This window comes from Onychomys torridus, chromosome 3, assembly GCF_903995425.1.
Source record: "Onychomys torridus chromosome 3, mOncTor1.1, whole genome shotgun sequence".
Lineage (NCBI taxonomy): Eukaryota > Metazoa > Chordata > Mammalia > Rodentia > Cricetidae > Onychomys > Onychomys torridus.
In genome coordinates this window covers 105,714,170-105,741,233 of record NC_050445.1, presented here as the reverse complement: position 1 = coordinate 105,741,233, position 27,064 = coordinate 105,714,170, and the positions used below count along the sequence as shown (strand labels likewise).

Here is a 27,064-nt window from a genome sequence, read left to right as displayed (position 1 = left end):
TGTACAGGTCAGCCATCTGTGCTGAGAGTTGAGCATAGACAGATTTTCAGCATATTTTGGCACTTTAGTCTGTACTGCTTCTAATATCCATCTCTTGATTTTAAAATGTTAGATCGAGCGTTTGGAAGTAAGCAGCCTCGCCCAGACTTCCAGTGCCGTGGCCTCCAGCACCGATGGCAGCATCCACCCAGAGTCTGTGGATGGAATACCAGACCCTCAACGCACAAAAGCTGCCATTGCCCACCTGCAGCAGAAGATCCTAAAGCTCACAGAACAGATCAAGATTGCGCAGACAGCCCGAGACGACAACGTTGCTGAATACTTGAAGCTTGCCAACAGTGCGGACAAGCAGCAGGCTGCTCGCATCAAACAGGTGTTTGAGAAGAAAAACCAGAAATCTGCACAAACCATCCTCCAGCTGCAGAAGAAACTTGAGCATTACCACCGCAAGCTCCGTGAGGTGGAACAGAATGGGATCCCCCGGCAGCCCAAGGATGTCTTCAGGGACATGCACCAGGGTCTGAAGGATGTGGGTGCAAAGGTGACTGGCTTCAGTGAAGGTGTGGTAGACAGTGTCAAAGGTGGATTTTCCAGCTTCTCCCAAGCTACCCATTCAGCAGCAGGGGCTGTGGTCTCCAAGCCCAGAGAGATCGCCTCACTGATTCGGAACAAATTTGGCAGTGCAGACAACATCCCTAATCTGAAGGACTCATTAGAGGAAGGACAAGTGGATGATGCAGGAAAGGCTTTAGGAGTGATTTCGAACTTTCAGTCAAGTCCAAAATATGGTAGTGAGGAAGATTGTTCTAGTGCCACTTCAGGCTCAGTAGGAGCCAACAGTACCACCGGGGGCATTGCTGTAGGAGCATCAAGCTCCAAAACAAACACCCTAGACATGCAGAGCTCAGGGTTTGATGCACTACTGCATGAGATCCAGGAAATCCGGGAAACCCAGGCCAGACTGGAAGAATCCTTCGAGACCCTTAAGGAGCATTATCAGAGGGACTACTCCTTAATAATGCAGACCTTACAGGAAGAGCGGTATAGGTAAGTTATATGAAATTAAAAGCCTAAATTATGTTTCCTTCTCTTTGAATATGGAGAAGTAAATTTAAAAGATATCTGTCTCTAGAGTGTCCAGAGTGATCTTCTGTAACAGCCACAGGACTTCTGCGTCAGTCAGCACAGTAGTTAATGACTCCTAAGATCACACACAGAGAACATTTCTTAACTCCTCAGACTTCTATTCCAGTTTATGACTTTAACTTAAAGCTCAGGCTTTCTGAGGTATTTCTTCAATCCATTGAGATCATAACGCATAGTCATTGAAGCCTTCACTGTACTGCATTGTATTCAGAACCTCTTAATCCTGAGAACTTTGTAAACAGCTAAAGATACAGCCCAATCAGTCAAACTGTAGTGAACCTTGTGGGTATTTGGCTTTAAACATATTTATGTGAGCAATAGGTGTAGAAAAATTAGATTGGAAATAAATCCAGATAAATGTGTCTGTGACATTTATTAAGAACTGGGGGGGGTGGGGGGGTGGCGCACGCCTTTAATCCCAGCACTCGGGAGGCAGAGCCAGGCGGATCTCTGTGAGTTCGAGGCCAGCCTAGGCTACCAAGTGAGTTCCAGGAAAGGCGCAAAACTACACAGGGAAACCCTGTCTTGAAAAAAAAAGACCTGGGACATTTGGATGAGAGTAAATATAGCATTAAGGCATTCTACTGCAGTTACAAAGTGCTCAAAGAGCTCAGTGTTCTTCATTCATTTCTGTACCAAAGTTCAGAGTGGGTCATTCATTCTTGCTGCAGGGATGAAACCCAGAGCCTTATCCATGGCCACTTACACCCCATATTGAGTCTGGTTTTTCACATTGCATCATAGATTTCTGACGGACCACGCTTATCCAGTCTCCAAATCTCTGTCCTGTCTTCCATATAGAAAAATAATATCCTCCCCAGATATCACTCAGATCCAAACTTGTGGGCCAAAGGCTGGCAGCCTCATGAAGATCAAGAAACAGTCCTGTGAGAGCTGCATCTCTGCACATAAAGCCTTGCAAGGCCTGAGCATTGGTCTTGTTCCACTTCATAACCAGAAGAGATCTTCAGTACTTTACTAGGCATCAGGGTTTCAACAAATGAATTCCCTTTCACCTCTTATAAAGTAAAAGTGATGTTTTGAAACTTTACTTGAATGAGGTAACTCAGTGTCTGAAATAAATTGTTCATGTTTATCGCTTAGCTCTAAAGACAACAGCAACAAGCTTGCTTCAAACAGTGAAAATGCTAAGCAGCCATCCAATCTGCCACCTTTTGTTAATCTTCTTTAGTTCTCATTGACACTTTGGGAGCCAAGGAATGTGGCTCAGTTGGTAGAGTGTTGAATAAATTGGTCATGGTATACATCTGTAGTTTCAGTATTTGTCAGGTGGAAGCAAGAAGATCAAAAGCATTTACTGCTATTCAGGGGGCCCAGGTTCAGTTCCCAGTACCCACATCATGTGACTAACAACTGCCAATATCTCCAGCCCCTGGGTTTATGATGCATTCTGTTGGTCCCCATGAACAAACATGTAGCAGACACATATAAAGCACGTAAATAAAACTACAAGTAAGTCTTTTTTTTTTTTTTAAATTAAGATCATCTGTAGGCCAACTTTTCTGTCCTACCAACCTGTTCCCAAATAACCACACAAAGACTTAATATTAATTATAAATGCTCAGCCAATAGCTTAGACTTGTTACTAACTAGCTCTTTCAGCTTAAATTAACCCATATTTCTTACCTATTCTCGACCACATAGCAGTAACTTCACTCAGCACAGCATGTTCATCTCCTGCTTCCTCTGAATCTCTCTGGCAACTCTGCCCTTCTTCCCCAAGTCTCAAAGTCTGGCTCTCCCACCTAACCTCTTCCTGCCTAGGTATATAGCTCTTTATTAACAATGAGAGGAACACATCTTCACAGTGTACAAAAGGATTATTCCACAGCAGTCGTCCATAGGAATTATGAGGACAGTCTGGGCCACATAAGACTTTGTCTTAAAAAATAATTTTTTGTTTTTTGGTTTTTTGAGACAGGGTTTCTCTGTAGCTTTGGAGCCTGTCCTGGATCTCGCTCTGTAGCCCAGGCTGGCCTCGAACTCACAGAGATCCACCTGCCTCTGCCTCCCGAGTGCTGGGATTATAGGCGTGCGCCACCACTGCCCAGCTATTTTTTTTTAAAGGGGGTAGTATAGTGGCAGAGTGCTTACCTGACCACCAAAAAGAGGGTGAGAGTACTGGCAAGATGGCTTAGCAGGTAAAAGCACCAGCTGCCAAGACCTGAGCTCAGTCCTCAAGAACCTGTCTGGTGGGAAGAGAGCACCAACTTCCACAAGTTGTCTGCAGACCTCCATATGCAAAGCTGACATAAAACACTAAATAAAATGTAGTAATTTTTTTTGAAAAAAGAAAAAGACTTGAAGGTGAAAGAAGAGTGAGTTTAGGAATGTTACTATTTCCATCAATGCTATCTATATTTAATATACTGAAGATTGTGTTCAAGTGGACTGATTAAAATAAGATACTTGGTTCCTTTCTTGCCATATTAAATCTAAATCCTCAATTCTATTTCTGTTACTAGCTGTGAAAACCAGGTAGATTTATTAGCATCTGTATCATAAGAGTAGCAAAAGCCCTGTACAAGATTGTTGCAACTAAGGGGCTGGAGAGATGGCTCAGAGGTTAAGAGCACTGGCTGCTCTTCCAGAGGTCCTGAGTTCAATTCCCAGTGACCACATGGTGGCTCACAACCATCTGTAATGAGATCTGGTGCCCTCTTCTGGTGTACAAGCATACATGCAAGCAGAACACTGTATACATAATTAATTAATAAATAAATAAATAAATAAATAAATAGATAGATAGATAGATAGATAGATAAATCTTAACCATCTGTAATGAGATCTGATGCCCTCTTCTGGTGTACAAGCATACATGCAAGCAGAACACTGCATACTTACTAAATAAATAAATAAATAAATCTTTAAAAAAGTTATCCTGCAAGATTGCTGCAACTTGTGCAGAGGGCAATCCTGGCCCCAAATAAATCTTAAAAAAAAAAAAAAACAGATAAGAAAGAAAAGAAAAAACATTCCTGTTATTAAATTCCTCTAGGGCTTAAAATTCCTATAGAGGTTGTTTTCTTCCAGTTAGATGTAGGCCATGTGAGAAGAAGAGAGGGGAACACATTTGGAAAAGTCTGCCTTCCTGTATCTATTGTGTAAGTCCAAGCAAGACAGGTGCTTCCTTTCCTCATCACCACTGTAGAATTGGGTCTCAGCCCCTTATGCACATGAGCAGCACTCTCTCTTCATTGTACGTGAGGGTTCCATTTTTTTTTTTTATAGTGATAATTCCCTAGAAAGAATTTTTTTTTTAAAAAAAATTGGCCTCCGGGTTGGGGATTTAGCTCAGTGGTAGAGTGCAAGGCCCTGGGTTCAATCCTCAGCTCAAAAAAAAAAAAAAAAAAAAAGACTTTTTTTTTTTTTGCCAGGCGGTGGTGGCACACGCCTTTAATCCCAGCACTCGGGAGGCAGAGGCAGGTGGATCTCTGTGAGTTCAAGGCCAGCCTGGGCTACCAAGTGAGTTCCAAGAAAGGCGCAAAACTACACAGAGAAACCCTGTCTTGAAAAACCCAAAAAAAAAAAAAAACAAATAAAACCTATCACCACCCAGCCAGTGTGTTGTTTTATTTAATTTTGCTGAAGGTCAACAACAAAGGCAGAACTTTACCTCACTTCAAACCCAGTGTCATTTTTGTTGTTGTTGTTTTGTTTTGTTTTTTGAGACAGGGTTTCTCTGTGTAGCTTTGGAGCCTGTCCTGGAACTCACTCTGTAGACCAGGCTGGCCTCAAACTCACAGAGATCCACCTGCCTCTGCCTCCCGAGTGCTGGGATTAAAGGTGTGCGCCACCACCGCCCAGCTCCAGTGTCTTTTTTTATTTTTTTATTTTTTTATTATGTGTACAGTGTTCTGGCTGCAGGCCAGAAGAGGGCACCAGATCTCATTACAGGTGGTTGTGAGCCTGTACATGTGGTTGCTGGGAATTGAACTCAGGACCTCTGGAAGAACAGCCAGTGCTCTTAACCGCTGAGCCGTCTCTCCAGCCCCTCCAGTGTCATTTTTTAACACAGGTTTTTCAAGCTCAACCCTGATATCTATGTGATTTAAAAACCATTGTAAGTTTGAAAAGCACTCATGACTGCACTAGAGGTGCTAGTATGCTTTTCCAAGGTCAGAGTGTGTGTCTGTTTACTAAAGTTTAAGTTGCTATTTTGAGTAGAGTATATAAAATTCTGTGCAGTTTTTCAAAGCTAGTACAGCAGTGTAGGTAGGGAGTGGAATCTCCTGGTAACCCAGCAGCCATTTCCCTCCAGAGCCTTTCTCAGCAGTGCTGCTGTCTTAATGTGCTTCTGCTGTGCTCTGCCCCAGCATCTTTGGAGACGGGCTGCTTAAGTCTGCAGTAATCAGGTGTTCTGATTCCTCTGTCCTCACCCACACACTGCACCCGACAGCCTGGGCAGCTATAGTAGCAGAGCCTACAGCTAAGGCTCCACTTCACCCTTTGAAAGGAACTAGATGTGAGTCACTGAGCTTTGCTTTGGGTTTGTTGTTTGTTTGTCTGTCTGTCTGTTTGTTTGTTTTGACTAAACCATCTTTTTATGTGCAGTGGTGTTTAGCCTACATATCTGTCTGTCTGTCTGAGAGAGTATCAGATCTCCTGGAACTGGAATTACAGACAGTTGGGAGCTGACATGTGGATTCTGGGAATTGAACCTAGGTCCTTTGGAAGAGCAGCCAATGCTCTTAACCACTGATCCATGTCTCTAGCCCCTGCATAGGGTTTTCAATTATGAGTGAGGTCCATGTGTAGGGACAAGGGAATGAGGTTTTGTAAGGATTCTGTCCTTAATTACATCATCAGCCTGGGACAGCAGCCCAGCCTAAAGAGCAGGCAGGCGGGCCCTCTGTGTGTCTCCCTTTTCTCTTCCCGCTCTCTTCCCTCTGCGAGGTCTCTCTGTCTTCTCTCTCTCTCTCTCTTTCTCTCCCTATGTCCCTCCCTCTCTCTCTCTCTCTCTCTCTCTCTCTCTCTCTCTCTCTCTCTCTCTCTCTCTCTCTCAGTAAAGCTCTAGAAAGGTAATCATGGCCCATGACTTTCCTCCAGCATGCTCTTCCATCTGCATGGCCGCTGCGGGCGCCAGCCACAAGCAGTGCCAATTTAACCAACAGTTTAATAAGGTCTTAAGTGGTAGGTAGGATCCATATAGACTTCAGATTGTCTTATCCAGGTCACTTTGTCACCTCTTTTTTTTTTTTTTTTTTTAAGGCTTATTTATTTATTATGTACACAGAAGAGGGCACCAGATCTCATTATAGATGGTTGTGAGCCACCATGTGGTTGCTGGGAATTGAACTCAGGACCTCTGGAAAAGCAGTCAGTGCTCTTAACCTCTGAGCCATCTCTCCAGCCCACTTTGTCACCTCTTTAAAGTATTAGCATAGGTTTGCAGGTGGCTCCTGGGTTCAAAGCACTACTCAAAGGAGAAGAGAACTTCAGTATATAACTGAACCTGATTATAAATGCATACATACACTAAGGCCAGGAAAGATATGTGACTTTACCATGTCCCCCAGCAAAATCATTTCATATGCATTCATTTACCAATAGCAACTGAGAGGACGAGGCTTGTTCTCAGAGTGGTATGCTGGTTAACAGAGTGGTAGAGGGTAGGTTCAGCTGTGACGGAATGCATTGACACTATGAAGGCTGGAAAGCTCTCCTGGGAGCTCCTGGCTGCGTTTTTGTTAGGAATTTTGTGTTTGCTGCTGGTGCATGCAGTGCTATGTGTAGTGGGCAGGAGCCTTCCTAGTGTTGATAGGCAGCAATGTAATCTGAAAAGCTCTCATTTTGAGAAGATTGCTTTGGAATCAGCTTCTGAGAATATTCGTATTAAGTCCAAGGATGTTCTAAATCACACTGAGTCACAATAGCAAAAGTTAGAGAAAGAACAGTATCGCGTGCAGTAGAACATTGAGTAACTTGGCTGACTAGTCAGGCCAGGCTGTGCTAACTGCGTAAGTGGTTTTTTAAACATGGTTTCACTGTCACTGGATATGCTTAAATTTAGTTGTTTTAAACCCCTTTCAACTGTTAATAAACTGAAAATTGATCAGCATCTCTAGAGAATATGTAGGCTATACTTAAACAATAACTTTTAAATAGAAACCAAGACAGTCGGGATCAAATTAGCCTGTTACATATAGAGGTGGGGGGTTCAAATTAGCCTGTTACATATAGAGGTGGGGGGTTCAGAGATACTCTTGTGAAAGCTAAGACCTGCTGTACATAGGTATTCACCAATGTGTTCTTCCCAGCTTATCTATTAAAGAGATATGGAGAAGGAGTATGGGAGGAGAAAAGAAATTAGTTACCTCCTAATTCATCAGACCTGGATAAGCTTGCCAGCTCTGATACATCTTAATTGTATGGCCTTGAGTAAATCATATAACTCATCTGAGCCTCAGTTTCTCTGCCTATTGAAACAAGGTGATATTTATCAAAAAAAGGTTGTAACCGTTATTAAATAAGACAGAGGGAAAGAAGAAGAGGACAGTGAGGAAGAGAAAAGAGATCATCATGTACATGGAAGCACCTTGGTAAGGTGCTTGGTTTAGAGTAGAAACCCACTGTTCAGGGTTTAGTTCAATAATAGAATACATACTTGGCATATGCAAGGTCCTGAAATCAGTTACCATCAACACCACACATGCACAGGCACACACATCACCATGTAGACAAATGGCTAAATGGTCTTATTAAGTAAAAACCCGGAGCCAGATATAGGAGTGAGAACTTGAGAGATCAGAGGAATAGGGAAAAGCCACAAGCTAACCTCACCTCACCAACACCTCAGTCTCCAAAGAGACCTACTTCCCATACACACCTATATGCCTTTCTGTTCAGCTGTATCATTTGCTCTCTCTGTTATATCACGACTTCTTCCTGCACAGCTCTGTCACTTCCTGTCTGTCTGTACAGACCTCAAGACCTCCGTGGCTAACTAGCGTTGGAATTTAAGGTGTGTGCCACCACACCTGGCTTTGTTCCCAGTATGGCCTTGAACTCACAGAGGTTTAGACAGATCCCTGCCTCCCAAGTGATAGGATTAAAGGTGTGTGCTTCCATTGCCTGACTCTTTTGTTTACTGTAGTGGCTGGCTTTTTCCTCTGATCCTCAGATAAGCTTTATTGGGTTGCACAAATAAAATATCACCACATCACCATGCTAAGAAGTTCAATAAATGTTGTGTGTGTTTTTTCCAGGTGTGCCAGGATGTCACACACTTGGCATTACCTAATCTCCACATTGCTAGACTGCCTCTGTATATTTCATTTCCAATATTCTTTGAGTACCTCTTATTTCATGTATTAAGAAAATGCACTGTTTGCCTTTATATTCTTAGGGGATTAATGCTGTGCTATGCTCCCCTTTTTGAGACAGGGTCTTGATATATAGGCCAAACTGGCTGAAATTTTCAATCATCCTGCCTCAGCTTTGCAAGTGCTAGGATTACAGACTAGTTCATTGTTACCTAGCCTCCTTTCAAGCTTCACACAATGAAATCATAAGATATAAGCCATATTACCCATTTCCCCAGCAAAGGCAGGAGTTGTTCACACTCCCATGTCATATTCCTCATCTGTGCCTCTCCATTTTGGTCAAACATCTACCTATGTGTCCCAAATTCATTTGGGAAATGGTACAGGAGTCTGCTCCTGGATCTGCCTCTGTGTGTCAGTTCATGTGTTTCAGAACCTGCTCCACAAGTTTTTATCATGCATCTGCTCTACTAACTATAACCTATTGCCCAACCAAAGGAGCATCATAGGCTCTCAAGGTGACTCCAAATTTTTGAGCCACACCCGAAACAGGTAATGCTTTAGATTGAAGTTCCCAGCCTGGGCACTCACCTAGTTTTTCATTCATCAGGAATTTATCCCAGAAGAATCTTTGGTTTATCTTTGATCAAAGAAGGTAGCTGCTGTGTTGCCCAGTCCAGAGACCAAAAACACTTCCAAGATCAGTAGTTATATGAGTTATTTACCTCCAGAGAATCTGAACATGACCAATGCATTGTAAACACAGCAATTTTTATTTAAAAAAACAACTTAGTGTTCAGGTTTCCTCTTTGCTGATAGTGAAGAAGCCATGTTTAGGTGTTTAGAATCCCTTTGAATTGAAGCGATTTGGGAAAGAGCTTTGAATAAAACTCCTTACAATGAGGTTGTTGGTATCATGCTAACTTTGCGGGCTGAGTTGCAAGAGTTGGCCTGCTAGAATCATGCACAGTACTTAGAGAATCAAACGTGCACCCCATTCTAGCTGTCCAGAAAATGCCTGCTCAGCATCCTTGGGGTGGGGGTAGATAGACCTCCTTAAAGGGAGTTCTTGGTTTTAAAGCAGTATGTTAAAGGCGGGACACAGCTCGCCTTCCCTCTTCCCTCCCACCTACCCTTTGACTGGATGTTTAGTGAGAAGATGGAACTGTTTCTTCTCTGAATTCCCTTGATTGGCTTAGTGATGGAGGTGGGGAGACAACAGACAAACACATGTAAAGCCTGAGGCAGGGCAAGGTGGGTCAGACCCTAGCCTGCCTCACTAACAGGAGTTTCAGGAAACTTGAGGAGGTTCTCTGCCTCCAGTCTCCTTACTTGTGGAATTGAGTGAGTTTCCTGGGAGGGAATGAAGGTGCTGGCGGAAACAGCTTTGTAAATCTCTGTGTGGAAGGAGGGTAGTGACCTTTTTTACTGTCCAAGACCAGTATTTGGATATGTTGGTGCTCATGAAGATTAATTCAATTAGATGGAATCCCGAATTCCTCCACACCCACTCCTCACCAAAAGAGAACACCACAGCAATTTGTACTGAACCCTTCTGTTCAGCCTGTTTCAGACCAGAGCCTAGCTAAGGCTGTGTCAGTAAAAATGATAGTGCCAGGTGATAGGAATTGTGCCTTAGCAATTGAGTAGCAGGTCAGGAGCTGATACAGTGTTCCTCCTCTTTGTTGTACAGACTTTGAATGTGATCAATAATACAGAAAATATGCAAACAGTAAAATCTTAAAACAGGAAACAGAAGTGTGAATAGCAACAAACTCCTGAGCTCTCGGTGAAAAACTCGGGTTAAGTGTGATTTCATATTTGTTTATGACAGTCTTGCTATGTAGCCCAGCCTAGCCTCAGTCATGATCCTCCTGCCTCGGCCTCCCCCAAGTGTGCACCACACACCCAGCTTGGGGAAGTGTTTTTATAACAAGGCAGTGAACTGAGCCCAGCCCAGAAGATCTGCATTCCAAGAAAGACACCAACTAGGGTGTCTAGCCAAACACATGTGCCTAGGAGTTTGCAAAGACTTCTATGGCTTGCCCAGTTTCCTCCCTGATGCTTCCTGCTGATTAGTAGTGTTTCTGTGCTAACAAGAAATACCCGTTATACGAGTTTAGTAGGATTTCAGGTATATGATAACAGCCTCATTTTCCAGGTAATTTGACATGAAAAAGGAAACTCACAGTGGTTGGTTCTGAGGAGTTACTGAGGCCATGTCGGACCTGCCCACAGCATCTTGCTTCACCCTGAATTCCACAGCTTTGCGCACTGCCTTGCAAGTCTCCTGATCAGTTTATCTGCCTCAGCTGCTGAACTGAAAAGGGTGCTCAGTCTTACTAGTCCAAATGCTACTTTGCTGTTTAACTCACTGCTAACATACACTAGACATTGTTCCTAGACATGATTTCTACTTTAGGATGAATCTTGGCTTGAGGAGATTTGTCTGTTACTTTCCCATGAATTCACCAGTAATTTGTTCAACTGCTATGGACTCATTTCTGCAGAGACATAGATTAACAGTTTCTCCTAAGCTCTCTGGAGAGTTACGAAGGCCAGTTAAAACTGGCTTGAGACACCTTCCTCATGTGTATGCAAAAAGCATGCTGTGGGAGAAAGGAAGCAAGTGGCCAGAGATAGAATAAGTTGAAGCCAGGGAAATGGCAGGAGCAATATCTGCCCAGTAAAATAAGAAGTAACAGATGCTTGTTGCATCTAAAGTTGAGAAGCATATGTGCCCAGTAGGCCATTTGCATGATAGAATAGAAGAAAAATAGTTACCGGAAACAGTGAAAACTTTAAGTAAAATTGAGAACATGGAGAGAAATGGAGACTTAAGAATTTTTTTTAAAAAAGTGCGAACCAGTGAACAATGGTATCCTAACTTCTAGAGACCATGTAACAAGCAGGCGTCTGTAGTTAGAGTTTTCCTGCTTGGCCCATAGTCAGGACAAATCTCTCTCACCCCAGGCCCATAGACGCTCAGACCCAACCAAGTAAACACACAGAAACTTATATTGTTTACAAACTGTATGGCAGGCTTCTTGTTATCTACTTCTTCTATCTTAAATTAACCCATTTCTATTAGTCTATACTTTGCCACATGGCTCGTGGCTTACCTGTACCTTACATCTTCCTTGTCATGGCGGCAGCTGGCAGTATCTCTCCTCAGCCTTCCTCTTCCCCAAATTCTCTTCTCTGCTTGTCCTGCCTATACTTCCTGCCTGGCTACTGGCCAGTCAGCATTTTATTTACACAGAGCGCTATCCACAGTAGGCGTCGTCCTCGGCGTCGTCGTCGTCGTCGTTGTTGTTGTTGTTGTTGTTACATATACTTACTTTATTGCTGAGGGAGGCCTACTGCCACTACATATGGTTGGAGGACAGAGGACAACCTGCAGTAGTTTTAATCTCTCCTTCCACCATGTAAGTTCTAGAGATAGAACTCAAGACATCAGGCCTGGTGGCAAGTACTTTACCCACTGAGCCACCCTGCCAGCCCAAGCAGTCTTTTTGAACCACCCTTCTAAAGATTGTTAAGGGTGACTGAGATCACAAAAGAGAGAAATAAAGCTTTGCATAGTCTTGTAGCTCAGACTGCCTCTCCCAGGCTTTTGCCAGCTGTCTCCTCATCGGCGTGATTTTGCTTTAAGTAGGGAGATTTTCTCTTTGCAGTGTGACAGGGCCTCTCAAACTAGTGAGCTGCAGAATTTGAGTCCAAAACATGGATTGACTCATCAGCTAGTACACAGTGCACAATAAAATAAAATAAGAACCATTTCTGGAGCTAGGGATATGGATAGAGTGCTTACTCAGCATGCACGATGGTCCTGGGTTCCCACCAGCAAATCCAACACTCAGTAGGCAGAATCAGGAGGATCAGAAGTTTAGGGTCATCCTTCCCTACATAAGGAGTTGAGAGCCAGCCAAGGCTAGAGACTGTCTCAAACAAAAGTAAATTATGGTTTCAGCTCTCTGGCCAGATACTATTGGTAAAAACAAGATGTCTTTTTTTTTTTTTTTTTTTTTTTTAATTTTAGTTTTGAGACAGTCTCACTGTGCAATTCAGCTTGGCCTGAAATGATGTAGCCCAGGCTAGCTAGACTTAAACTTCATGTCCTCCTTTCTCAGCATCCTTTGGGATTACAGACTTGGAACACCACACTTGGCATAAGGGCAAAATGCTTTCTCTGCTGTTGATTTTGCCCTAGGAGTGGACAGTGGGGCCAGGCAGATGCCCTCAGGCCAAATTAGAGCCAGGTGGCAGTGGTGTACGTCTTTAATCCCAGCACTCAGGAGGCAGAGCCAGGCGGATCTATGTGAGTTCGAGGCCAGCCTGGTCTACAAAGCGAGATCCAGAATAGGAACCAAAACTACACAGAGAAACCCTGTCTCGAAAAACCAAAATCCTTCTAGGATAACATAGTTTGGGAAATTTTGTTTTTAATGATTTGGGGTTTTTTGTTTGATTGATTGTTTGTCTGTTGAGACAGAGTCTCAAGTAGCCCAGGCTTGCCTCTTAATTCCCAAAATGACTAAGGATGACCTTGAACCTTTCTAACTTCCCCTGCCCCCCCCCCCCCCGTGTCCCCAGGATGTCATCTTCTTCTACTACTACTACTGCTACTACTCCACACACACACACACACACACACACACACACTCTCTCTCTCTCTCTCTCTCTCTCTCTCTCTCTCTCTCTCTCTCTCTCTCTCTCAATGTAGTGTTGGGGGATGGACCCCCAAAGGCTTCATGCATGCTAGGCAAGCACTCTACCACTGAGCTAATTCCCCAACCCGTGCTACCCCTTTTGTGTTTTGTTTTTCATTTGGTTTGGGGTTGGGTTTTTGGTTTTTGGTTTGTTTTTCAGAGACAGGGTTTCTCTGTGTAGCGTTGGAGACTATCCTGGAACTCACTTTGTAGACCACACTGGCCTCGAACTCACAAGAGAGTCACCTGTCTCTGCCTCTTAAGTGCTGGGATTACAGTTATACACTTCTGTATATGGCTTTTGTATTTAGAAAGTTGGGTGAAAATAGGAAGAAGAGATCATGTGCACTTTCCTGTCCCAGTGAACGGTCTCTAGTAGCCACATTGGGGGATAAAGGCAAAAGTTGGCCTGTTTGCTGGGTTTGGGAACTGGGAACAGGTAGTTGAAAAGCACATTCCTTTTACATTTCTGTTTCATATCCTGATATTCTGTGAGCAGCAAGTGAAGAACAGCAAGTTGCAAACACATTAGGATACAGAATCTGGGAATTTCTAGGATACTGTAGCATGGTGCTGTGAGCTCATTGCTGGGCCTGTTTATGTGCAAAGAAGTTCCATTTCCCCGTTCTGTGCACCTGGAGTGGTATTATATGGGCCTTAGAATCATTTGTTTAACTTTTCAAAGTTCTCACCAGCAGAACAGAATGGTTCTACCAGCTGCATATTCTTGTCAACACTTGGTTTTATCTCTTTAATCTGAATCTGTCTGGAGTTTATTCAGCCATCTTCTCCTTATCCATCTTTAAACCATCATGTCAACAGAGCCACCGTGCTGTGTGACTTGAACCGCTGTCAAGCCAACTCAGATTTCTTACTTTTTAAGGGAGCTTGTTTGGCTTCTTGACTAGTTTCAAAATGGCATGAGAGTATAGAGTTTTTAAATGGAGGTTTTAAAGTCAAACAGACCAGGATTCACATCTTTCCTCCTTTACTTTGTTCTTTAGCAGGTAGCTTTAGGACCTCTGAATTTTAACTGCTGCTTCTGAGGGGAAGATAACACCTTCCACCCTCCCAGGAGGCCTGATGCACAGTTGGCTCAGAGCAAGCTGTGGCTCTCTGGCTGCTATTTCCAGTCTGCTCTGGGTGCACATGAGTCACATTTAATTCCAAGTAAAACTTCCCAGTAATCTTTTGGGGTTTTGCTTTGTTTGTTTGGTTGGTTTTTTCCAAGACAGAATGTCATTATGTAGCTCTGGCTGTCCTGGAACTCTGTAGACCAGGCTGGCCTTGAACTCACAATGATGTCCTGTCTCTAACTTCCAAATTCTAGGATTAAAGGAGTGTGTAGAGGCCATGGGCCAAGAGGTTGTAGTGCAGCCCTGTCACCATGCACTCTATTAGACACCACTACCCTGCTCCCTGCCCAGACCTGAGCTGGGTCACTGACCATAGCTAAGGAATTAGTCTGGGTTTGGGTGTTGGGTTGTACCAGAACCTAATAAGTACACTCTACCACTGAGCTTTATCTCTGCCATGCCATCAGTTAGGAAGTCCAGTTTTAAGTTTCAGTACCCTTCAGGTAAACAAAAATAATAAAGAAAGTCACACACTCACAACAGTAGGCTGGCTAATAGAATGCTCACCTATTATGTGTAAGGGCCCTGAGTTCTAGCACACCCCTACCACCACCACTAAAAAAAGAGTTTAAAAAGATAGTATAGCCAGGCAGTGGTGGTACACGCCTTTAATCCCAGCACTTGAGAAGCAGAGGCAGGGGGATCTCTGTGAGTTCAAGGCCAACCTGGTCTACAGAGTGAGTTCCAGAACAGCCAGGGCAGTTACACAGAGAAACTTTGTCTTGAAAAAAAGGTAATAGAAACTTATAGTATCTGGTAGATTTAAATGTCAGCAGAAAGTGACTGCCGTAGCTGACGCCTCTTCCAGAGTCCCTTGGTAACAGATGACATGAAAAGGCAGAGCCCCACGAAGATCAGTTTTGTTATGTATGTCAGCCTGGGAGGACTGTTCTGGGACAAGCATGAAGGAAAGCACAGCAGAGATGCCTGTCAAGGGTAAAGGAGACCTAAATAGGACTTAATAACATAATGAAAAGAGTTAGACTATCACTCTTTAAATTAATGTTCATTTCTTAAGGAACAGAATTTAATAGAATATAATCATTGTTTATTACAGGATTATTAAAAGGGATAATGTTGCAGGATGGGCTGGTGACTCTGACTAAGAGCATTCACTGTGCAAACATGAGGAACTGAGTTTGGACCCTCACCATCCAAGTGAAAAAGATAGGTATGAGGCCAGCCGTTAAGGCTTATGCCTTTAGTCCCAGTACTCGGGGACTCTGTGAGTTCCATACCAGCCAGAACTATATAGTGAGACCCTGTCGAAACAAATGTGGCTGCATAGATGTCTGTCACCTGAGATCTATTGGAAACAGAGACAGAAGAACCCCAGAGGCTTAATGGCCAGGCATCTAGCTGAAACAGCGTACTCCGGGTTCAGTGAGGAACTCCCATCTAAAGGGAATAAAACAGAGAGGAATAGAATGGGATACCCATGGTCCTCCTCAGCATCCACACATTTGTCATGGACTACTTACATACAGACAGACAACACATGCACATGAACGCACACATGCAAAGATGCACAGAGACACAAGGGAAACACAGATGCTGCAACATAAAATTACCTTAGAGAAATTCTTTGTACTCCTTAAAAGTAGATATACTTAACCAGGCATGGTGATAAGTGCCAATAATCCTAGAATTCATAAACAGAGGCAGAAGGATCACAAGTTCAAGACCATCCTGGGCTAAAAAGAAACAACAAAGTTTGTACACCACAGGTGTGATTAGAAATAAGAGTACGGTTGTAGCTGTAGCGCAGTAGTAGAGGCCTTGCCTGGCATGCAGTGACAGCTTCCATCCCTGTGCAACCAAAAGAAGAAAGAGGAGGAGTTCTAAATATTTTACTGGTACTCTGGCACATTGGTGGTTGGTTGGTTTTTAGACTAGCTTCAAACTTAGAATCCTCCTATCTCCGCAGCTTCTATAGCACCTGGGATTCGAGGGCCTGCATGGTGTTGTGCTCACAGCTTCCCATTCAGTTTGTTTGTTTGTTTGTTTTTCGGAACAGGATTTCTCTGTGTAGCTTTGCGCCTTTCCTGGAACTCGCTTTGGAGACCAGGCTGGCCTCAAACTCACAGAGATCCACCTACCTCTGCCTCCCAAGTGCTGGGATTACAGGCATGCACCACCACCGCCCAGCCTCCCTTTCATTTTTTAATAGAAGTCCCATGAGTTTCACATGTGGTCTTCCTTGTGGCATGAGCCCTGCCCAGCTGCTCTCTGACCCAGGAAGGACGTCATTCTGTTCAGCGGGAGCTGGAGGTAGTTTCTCTTTATTCCTTTGCCCTGTCTTGGTGTTTTATGTGTTGTCTTTGGCCTTTCTCTTGGAAGCCCTTTGGTTCCTAGGACTCTCCATACTGCCAACATCATCTGTCCTCTTCACCACTACCAGATAGCTCATTTCCTTAAACACTGTCTTCTTGGGGCCCCTTCCCCAGCTATCCAGAATCTAGTTATTCTACATATTTCTTTCTGAGTAGTTTTTTTTTTTTTTCTACCTTGAATCTCTGATGATCTCCCTTAAACCTTTATGTAGAATAAATGTGTGTGTGTGTGTGTGTGTGTGTGTGTGTGTGTGTGTGTGTGTGTACACGCGCTGCTAAATACTAGAGATACACGATAAATAAAACTAGCCTTCCAGGACCATTCTCTATTCTTCCCACTTTGTAGCTTCCCTGGCCTGCTCCAGCCCTTACACATGCCAATCTCATTCCTGTCTTAACAAGTTTGTACTTCTGCTCCTTCTGAGTGAGGTCCTTCCTTACACACCTTCAACCTCCTCATCTTCTAAGCCTCTGTATGTATCATTCAAACTTTTTCTCTCATTTTTCAAGAGAGTTGAGAAATCTTCTCAGACCCTCCAGTGTCACTAGGCACTGCCATATGCTTGGCTATCTGCCAGTCTTAACTACATAAAATCCTATTGGTGTTTTTCTGTCTCCCTTCTCTCTGTAGAATAAATGGAAGTCAAGTGCTTCCAGTACTTTGAACATACATAGCATGCAGCAGACTCTCAATAAATGTCTGTTGACAAATGTCCCAAGCACTGCTTGGTTATGGGGATGATGGATCCCTCTGGCACTGGCTTTCTGGGGCTCCAAATCTCAAACATCTGGGTGAGTAAGTTATTGTTCAACTGGTGCTAAAATAAGTCGCTACTGACAGCTAGAAGGTCTATTTCCATTAGTGCCCTTTCTCTCCTGATGAAATGTTTAGTTTTAGCTTCTCCCACACTCAAAGCAGAGTAAGACTTGTTTCCGCACCATAGGTGTGCAGAGCTAAACGAGGTGTGGAGGAAACTGAGAAAGAAGCCAGGATGCTTTAGGATGGCTTTGTGACAGCTGCCTTTTTGGAGACTGAAAGCTGCAACTGCAGGCACACAGTACCCCAGGCTTGCTCTGGCTCTGTGGTTCTGTTTTATTTTGTAGACTAGATTTGGGAATCGATCTAAATTATATCAGGGAGGATGCAGAATGTTTGAAAGTCCAACCTTTCTCCGTTTCTTAGATGTGAACGACTAGAAGAGCAACTGAACGACCTGACAGAGCTCCACCAGAACGAGATCCTGAACTTAAAGCAAGAGTTGGCCAGCATGGAAGAGAAAATTGCCTATCAGTCCTATGAACGGGCCCGGGACATCCAGGTTAGTGTGACTAGTAAGTAAGAAAGAAGAAAGGAACAGAATGGACAGAGACATAGGGTAGAGAATCAAAAAAGGCTCTTACCTGCCTTCAACACAATGCAGGTACCTTTTTCAAAAGTTCATGCTCCAGATATTGACAGATGTCTTAGGACAGAACAGTCTCAGTCTAGGAGAAACTAGACCATCCCATCTGTTGGTTGCTGCCTGGAGCTGCTCAGGTGGGGCTTCTGGCCATCTTGCCTATCTTCTGCTTCTCTGGAAACAGGCTTCTGTGCCTGTTCTCTAACAGATGGCACATTACACAGTTGATGAAAATCTTCCACTGTTTTTTTGTGAGGAATCCCAGCAGTGAAGTTAAAGGTGAACACTCACTTGATTCCATGAAAAATGAAACATTGGGGTTTCTCTGTTTTCTGTGGAGATTTTCTCAGAGGTCATAGTGGTTTTGGTGAAAGCACCTTGAAAGAAGCTAGTGTGGAGAAAAGGGGCTTGTAGGGCACCCACCCAGAGCAATCAAGGCACTGGCCTGACTGCTTGCCCCGCTGCCATCTTCTTTAGGCCCTCAAATTGTTTACATTTTTATTTTTTCATCCCAAGATAGTTCTGGAGTGAGCAGCATCCATTACCCATTCTTGAACTGGCTTCAGCCTGATGTCTGGTCCTTGCCTCACATCCCAGGAAACCAGAACCCATTGAAGACAAGGCTGGAAAATCCCAGGGTTCCAGCCACTGGTTGCCATGGGAGGATGACTGTCCTTGCTAGGGGATGAAGTTTGTTTTTCTGAATTGTAGGGTAAACTTTACGTTAGGCTTGGCCTTAGGGGGGAGTAGGTCACTTTAATGCCCTCTATAGAGTGTCATCATAGTATCTGCCTTAGAGATTGCCCTAGAAAGGGAGTGTGCCCTCCTTACAGTGAGGCCACAGTTCCCTTTCTCAAATCAGTGATTGTCTTGACCTAAAAACACCAGGTAGTGTGTTAGTGTTCACTGCATCATTGTTAGAGTGGAAAAAATCAGGAAAAAAAACAACCTTTAAAATCCCTAAGAGGGACCCAAACTGTGGCATATCCAAAGGTATGAACACTCAGGGTATTTACCATGGAGCCTAACAGAATTTCCAGAACCAGATAAAGGGGGAAAGGGAGAACCAGTCCCTGAAATTTGTCCTCTAATCTCCACACTTATGCCATGGCACACCCACACTGATCTGCAAATACATGCATGCTATAATAATAATTTTAAAGCCAGGCATAATGTCATGTACTTATAATCCCAGCAATGACAATATGAGACAGGCAAATCCTTGGAGCTTACTGGTCAGCTAGTCTAGCCTGCTTGGCAAAGTTGCAGCCAGTGAGAGACCCTGTCTGAAAGAAAAGGCGGAGGGCGCCTGAGGACCACATTTGCCTTCTGACCTTCATGTGAACATGCATACATGTCCATACACACAAAAATGAAGTGGATCCTGTATTTTGACATGGCATAATCATCGAGGCCCACTATTGAGGAAGAAGTAAATATGTTGTGAATCAATTACAGTAGAATGCTATGCACATTATGGTAAGAAATAGCTGTAATAACCCATGCTAGGCAAGTATGTATGTACATTTGAATACAGGTGAGGAATAAACATACTAGTATGACAGTGTCCAACAGCAGCAGGACTAGAATTGAGAAGAGCACTGAGAAGCTGTGTTTAAGTAGAACAAGTGCATGTGGGTGGCCTGTGTGCCTCAGACTCAAAAGTTCTAAAAGAATAAAAACCTACAATTGAGGCTAGGCCATTCTTGAATGATAAAGCACAGGCCTATGATCTCAGCATTCAAGAGGTTCCACCAAAAAGTATCAGAAGTTCAGGGTCATCTCAGCTATATAGCAAGTATGAGGCCAGTCTGAGATACAAGAGACTCTTGTGATTTAAAACAAAACAAAACAAAACAAAAAACTGATTAAGTAAGTAAGTAAATTTTAGGCAAAATAAATCCAAGTATGTCCACTGTTCCCCATTGCTATTCCCCAAGGAGTACAGTAGAGGGGATGGGAGTAATGTGCATCTGGCTCTCCAGGGCATGTCAGCCCTGGAGTTCTGAGAACAGAAGCCTAACCATCCCGTTTATCCACAGGAGGCCCTGGAGGCCTGTCAGACTCGCATCTCCAAGATGGAGCTGCAGCAGCAACAGCAGCAGGTGGTGCAGCTGGAAGGGCTGGAGAATGCCACGGCTCGAAACCTTCTGGGCAAACTCATCAACATCCTCCTGGCTGTCATGGCAGTCCTCTTGGTCTTTGTGTCCACAGTAGCCAACTGTGTGGTTCCTCTCATGAAGACACGCAACAGGACGTTCAGCACTTTATTCCTGGTGGCTTTCATTGCCTTTCTCTGGAAGCACTGGGATGCACTCTTCAGCTATGTGGACCGGCTCTTCTCAACCCCCAGATGATGCTGGCACAGAAAGCAATGCTCCTCACCATCTGGCGAGTGCATGCCAGGAGAGCTAGACAGCAGCATTACCCACTCTGAGGTTTTCTACAAGAGAGTTGAGTGAATCTGTTTACATTTAGAATAATGTTTTTTTCTTCAAGAGACGCAATTGCAATAGTATTTTTTAGATTTTATCCAAGAAGTTTTTTGGGCAAAATCTTGGATCATTTTTATGTAGCATGATTTTCCTTGGGATGCAAATCTGAAACAGTCCCTTAACATGAACCAACAATCTGTAACACACTGAAGGGCATTCTGAATTGAGGCTTGGAGGACTGCACTAAACCCACTAAACAGATGCAAAAACCTGACCAGGCCCAACACCTGCCCTGCTTGGGCTCCTCTCCTCATCTAGACTAACTCTACTGTGAAGTCCCACCACATTCCAGGTTGGAATTTTAGATTCAGGGTGGATTTTCCCTGCCATGGAAGAACACGGGCATCTCCCAGGCTTTCTCACACTAACCCTGAAGTATGATGACTTCTGAACCTGCACCTTCCTTAACTCTGCCGGGATTGGAAGCAAGAGCATCAAGCCCACAGGATGACTGTGCAGTCCTGTTCAGTATTGTGAAGTAGCCCTTAATTCTAACTTTAAGCAAAATCCCCTGGCCGCACTTTGAAGGTTTGTTTTTATATATATATATATATGTGTGTGTATAGTTACCAACTTAAAAATAAAAAATCCGAACAACATACTTGAAGAATGTAATACTCAAACTCTCAGTGCTTCCTTATAATTTCTAATAGGATTTTTTATTATTGTTATTATTATTGGGTTATTTTTGTTTGATTGGTTTTTGGTTTTTTGTTTGTTTGGAGGGGTGGTTGTTACTGGGTTGGGAGGGTCTTTTATTTTTTCCTTTGAAATAAAGCAGTGATGTTTTCAAATGAAGCCGTGTGGATATTTCAGCGTGCTGCCTGCCCCCTGTTGTCTTGAAGAGTTGACTTTGCCACCCTGCGGCTGCCCTGCTCCTGGTGTCTACGACACGTGCAGCACCGTCTCCCCGGCTTGGCGAGAGTGGCGAGGGGTTGCAGAGAGAAGGTGCAATCTCAGCAGAGTAGTGTGGTAGGACTGGGTTTTGTTTCCCCCAGTAAATGTTCACTTAGTGACCTTGGGCTGGGATTCTCTTTAGGAAAAAAAAAATGCTACTATGTTAGGAGAGTCGTAAATAACTCCCTGTGTTTGCTTAATTTATTGTTTAACACCCCTAATTACCGAAACCAAAGTGATGTGGAGTCTTGTTGTCTGCGTTTTGGCCTCAGCATCCTTAACTTCAAAGCTTTATTCTGTCTGCCTGAGAGGAGCAATTGAAGGTGATTCTCCTAAAAAGCAGAAGAGGAAATGTCAGGTTACAAGGACCCAAGTTCTGGGTGCAAACTCTTATAAGCTTCCTATCCACCCAACTGACTCACTAACTGCTCAGCGGCTGTTTAGAGACACTTTAGGAAGAGGAGCTGAGCTTTGCCCCCATCCCTCAGCCAGTTCCCTGACCCAGGTGGAACCTGAATCAACCTTCAGAGCAAAATAGCCTGATTAATCTCATATTATTGGAGGTCACAAATGCCATGTCCAGTGGCCTCTTCTTGTGTGCCCACATGATGCAAAGGAGTCGTGTACTGTGCCATGGACAGAGAAGCGAAGTGTGTTTTTGCCTATGTCCCCATACCAGGACCTCCTTTCAGAACTAGGGTAGCAATGCCCTGTCTGTTGGAAAGCATGGTTTACATAACAGTTCCAGCCTCCTTTTGCTTTGGCCAGTTGGCCTTCTCACTTTGATGTTTTAACTCAGGTACCCAGTCTTCACTCCATCCCCAGATGGTTGTTATTCACCTCATAATGAGCACCTAGAGCAGGGACAAAAAAAAAAAAAAAAAAAAATTAAAACTAACACATATTCATGCCAAAACAAATGGTCCCCAAGCCCATGTTTAGAAGGTTAACTTTGCCAGAAAATACTGCAGCAGCTTCAAGACCAGAGTGCCACAGGACACTGTGACCTTGCTGGACTAGCAGTCACTGCTGTAATTTAGCAGAAGAGAGTCCCATGGGGCTGTGGGAGAGATGACCCAGTGGCAGCCCACTGGTTTTTTAACAGTTCCACAGGAGCACCCCCCCCAAATGTCACTGTGATCGATAAACTGAAATTGTCTCTAATTTCCTGATGGTAGTTTCTGTTGAAGGAAGAGTCTGGAGCTTCTGACAGACAGACAGACAGACAGACAGGCCCACACTGACTCCCCATCTTCCTCTAGCAGACTGTCTTGGGAAGGACCTTCAGTCCAGGACAGGCCCTGCCATGGCTTCTCGCTGTCTTACCCCTGTTCACTCACTAGAGCCAATGCTGTTTGTGACACACTTCTGTTAGCCTACCTGCCTGTACTTTTTGCTGCCCATCCCTATTGCCTTTGAGTTTCTTGGAATTGTGGCTGTCCTTGGATTCTCTTTTCTATTCACAGCCCTTCAATAGCCTTGCTCTGGTGGTTTAACACTTGATCTGAGAGAAGCTTGCCCATAATTTAATGCTTCTTTTCCTTAAGAAAATAATTTTCAAAAATAAAAAACTCCCACTAAAGTGAAGCATTATTCCTTGATTCCCTTGTCCATGCTGGTGCCTAGCCCGGGTGAGTGAGGCTGGCTGTGTTGGCCTGGGTGACTGTTGTGGTTGTAGAGTTGGCCATCACTCTGCACTGATGGCTGTCCGCTGCAGTTTCAGGCCCTTGGTGTAGTCAGTACATCTTGGCAAGGAAGGCTTCCTACTCCCTAAGAAGTGCAGTTGGACCCATCACTATGGTGCTTCTCTAGCTGCCAGAACAGCGGGGTGAAGCCTTCCTCTCCAGTCATGTCTGACAGTGGGCATGCTTCGGCGTGGTCTTAAATGGCTTTGGTTTTGTTTCTGATCTTGTGTTCTAAGGTAGTCGGTGAATGCTGGATTCTGAGTGAGCTCTGGTGTTCTGGCCTCCTAGCCTTGGAAAGTACACCTCTCAAACAAAACCAAATGCTGTCATCAAGAAGCCAGCACAGGCAAAGTGATGGTTCCCACACCACCCCCATTAAAACTGGGATTTTGAATGTGGCTCTACAAGTTAAGCATTTCTGTGTGTTGTGTATGCTAGGTGATACCCTCAGAAGGGGCTGACTACTAGACTGTAAGTGTGTTTTATACAAGTGTGTAAGACTAAAGACTCACATGCACGAATCGCAGAGTAAAGAGATGATACTTGTGAACGCGTGAACGTTAACACTGTAGTTGCTAGATCTTAAGCTGCTAATTGTTGAGAGAGAATTTGGTTATGTTCTGTCTGGCTGCTCTGGAGTCTCAGCAGCACCTTTGCTGTACATAAAATGAAAATAAAGACCTCAGCTAGAAACCTGCCAGCTGACTTGGGTTTGTTTTGTTCTTTCTTTCTGCATTCCCTATTTCCAATGGCAGATGCATCTGTCTGGAAATTTGGGGGGCTGGGGGGAAAGAGGGAGGGAGAGAGATTGTCATGCTAGTATCTTAAAACTGGAACTGACAAACAGGAAATTGTCACAACTCCATGGACCTTACAGACATCATTCCAGGTTGGCATTTCCCCATGATTCCTTTAGGCTGGTAGTTAAGACAATGTTTCACAGGCGGGGTGGGGGTGTGGGGGAGGTGGCTCAGTTGTAAAATGCTTGGTGCACAGGCATGAGGACCTGTAGTTGGATCCCCAGCACCCATGTAGAAGTTAGGTGTGCTGGTGTGCATCTGTAATTTCAGTGCTGTAGAGAGGGAGAGATTCCTGGTGCTCGCTGGCCAAGTCTCTGCAAATTTGTAATCTCCAGGTTCAGTGAGAGAGTCTGTGTGTTTGGATTCTCTAGAGGAACAGAACTGATAGAATGAATATGATATATATAAAGGAATATATATAAAGGAGATTTATTAGAGTAGCTTCCAGGCCGTAGTCCAGCTAATCCAACAATGGCTCTCTTTGACAGGCCAAGGGTCCAGTAGCTGTTCAGTCCACAAGGCTGGGTGTTTCAAATGGTCTTAAGCATACATCGAAATCCCTATGTAGGCTCTAATGCTGGTGAAGGAATGCCTCAGTGGCAGGATGGATGGATGAACTTGCCAGAGAGTAAGGGCAAGTAGGAGAAAAGCAAAAGCTTCCTTCTTCTGTGTCCTTTTCTGTGGGCTGCCATCAGAAAGTGTGACCCACATTTAGGTGGGTCTTCCTACCTCAAATGATCCATTCAATCAAATTTCCTCCTCACAAGTGTGTTCAGCTGCTTAGGTTTGGGTTGATTGTAGATGTAGTCAAGTTGACAACGAAGATAAGCCATCACACATGATCTCAAAAAAATAAGTAAAGCTGGGCAGTGGTGGGTGGCACGTGCTTTTAATCCCCAGCACTTGGGAGGGAGAGGAAGGAGGATTTCTGTGAGTTCAAGGCCAGCCTGGTCTACAAAGTGAGTTCCAGCAGGACAGCCAGGGTTACATGGAGAAACCCCTGTCTTGAAAAACAAAAAAAGTGGAGAGTTATTGATGAAGACACCAGAACTGGATCTCTGGCCTCCATACGTATATGCATATACACCACACACAGAAACACACACACCTTCAGGATTGGGGAGGAACATTCAAGTACTAATGTCCCAACTCTGCATCTAATGATCCCAAAATGGGCAGAGTGATCTTTTCCATCATTTCAAAGCTTTGCTAAAGTTACTATGATAGGTGGAAACAGACATTAGGCATTCAAAATTTAAAGTTGTTATTCATTCTAATCCTAGCTGTGGGCTTGTTTAAAGAAGGCATAGTTTGAGCATAGTGGTGGCGCACGCCTTTAATCCCAGCACTCTGTGAGTTCGAGGCCAGCCTGGGCTACAGCGTAAGTTCCAGGAAAGGCGCAAAGCTACACAGAGAAACCCTGTCTCGAAAAAGCAAAAAAAAAAAAAAAAGAAGAAGGCATAGTTTATTTCTTTGTGGAGCTGGGGATAGAATCAGGGCCGCCTTATGCTGGGCAAGCACTCAACCATAGTCATATCCCAGCCCCAGAAATAGTAATTTTGTGGTTTGCCTTTTGACTTTTTTGTTTTTGTTTTTGTTTTTGTTTTCTGACATTGTGTGTTTACAGACTTGCCATAGCACATGTAGAGGTCAGAAGACACTTCTCAGAAGTTGGTGCTCCCCTACTACGTGTTTGTAGGTAAGGAACTCAGATCCTAAGGTTTAGTAGCTGGTGCCTGTACCCACTGAGCCATCTCAGTGGCTCCAGAGACGGTAATTTTCACTAGGACTTTTGCCATAACCCCAACTGGAGAAGCAGAAGTTCTGAAGGACACCCAACAGGTTGATGATTTTGTCCTCCTTTCAGCCCTTGTCTGTACCTCCCAACCTACCTGGAAGCTAACAGCACCACACCCAGCCTCATCCTACCAGGAAGGGATACGTTTTGTGACAGCTTTAGAAATGGCCGTGGGAGTCCCTTAGCTTCTTGAAGCATGGGCTAGCTACTGTGTGCAGAGTTTGTAGAATGCACCCGATAGCCTGTGGTCACCACACCTAGGGCGCACAGTGCAGAGGGCCTGACAGACTTTCAGAATCTGATTTATTTCTCTTATTGATTGCAGGCCGGACATAGTAGCATACTCCTTTAATCCCAGCACTAGGGAGCCAAAAGCAGGTGAAGCTCTGTGAGTTCAAAGCTAACCTGATCTACATAATGAGACTATCTCAAAAATAAATGAAGAAAGAAAGAAAAGAAAAGAAAAGAAAAAGCCGGCGGTGGTGCATGCCTTTAATCCCAGCACTCGGAGGCAGCCAGGCGGATCTCTGGGAGTTTGAGGCCAGCCTGGTTTACAGCGCGAGATCCAGGAAAGGCGCAAAACTACACAGAGAAACCCTGTCTCGGAATTAATTAATTAATTAATTAATTAATTAAAAAAATTTTTTTTAATGAAATAAAATTAAAAAACTAGCCAGGCCAGCATGGGACACATGAGTCCTTGTCTCCAAACAACAAAAAATAGAATAAAACTTGACAGAGTATGAAAACATACCTCGGTTGGGGATTTAGCTCAGTGGTAGAGCACTTGCCTAGCAAGCACAAGGCCCTGGGTGCGATCCTCAGCTCAAAAAAAAAGAAAGAAAGAAAGAAAGAAAACATACCTGAGAAGCCATACATACAAAAAAAATAGAGCGGCTGATGAGGGTGTGCCAGCTGGAGGCTTGCCTCACCCGAAAGATTCAAACGTGTGGGCTTTAAACTCTGGGTCGCAGTAAATAGCTGTTGCTCTTGTAAACCGTCATCTGCTTAGTCAAGGGCAGCTGACATGGAGGTAGTGCCAGTCACCATGCAGGTACCTCAGTTGTCCCAAGTATGGAAAATGAAGGTGGGGGTTCATAACTGCTCAAGAACGATGGCTCACACCTGTAATCCCAGCACTCAAAAGAACGAACCCAAAATCGCTCTGAGCTATCTAGTCCCAGGGTACCCTGAGCTACATAAAGATACTCCATTGAAAAATATGAATTTTAGGGTGTGGGGTAGTGCTGGAGCACTTGCCTAGCAAGGCCCTGGGTTCCATAGCCAACACTTAAAAAAAAAAAAAAAAAAAAGACAGACCAGAATTATAGAATGGTAAATGCAATGGGGATGGACCTGTGCAGTCTTTGGACAGG

At 44.0% G+C, this 27,064-nt stretch overlaps 1 protein-coding gene across 5 annotated transcripts in view; it reads left to right on the top strand.

Annotated features, from left to right (window-relative positions):
• Tmcc1 (transmembrane and coiled-coil domain family 1) overlaps window positions 1-23,787 on the top strand; it is a 179,707-nt gene extending 155,920 nt beyond the window's left edge. For all 5 annotated transcript variants that reach the window (XM_036180847.1, XM_036180848.1, XM_036180849.1 and 2 more), the window contains 3 exons: window positions 113-1,047; window positions 17,797-17,932; window positions 20,056-23,787. In XM_036180847.1, coding sequence (XP_036036740.1) covers window positions 113-1,047; window positions 17,797-17,932; window positions 20,056-20,370 — 1,386 coding nt within the window. In that variant the 3' untranslated portion in view covers window positions 20,371-23,787. The remainder of the gene's footprint in view (window positions 1-112; window positions 1,048-17,796; window positions 17,933-20,055) is intronic.
• The last annotated feature ends 3,277 nt before the right edge of the window (window positions 23,788-27,064 follow it).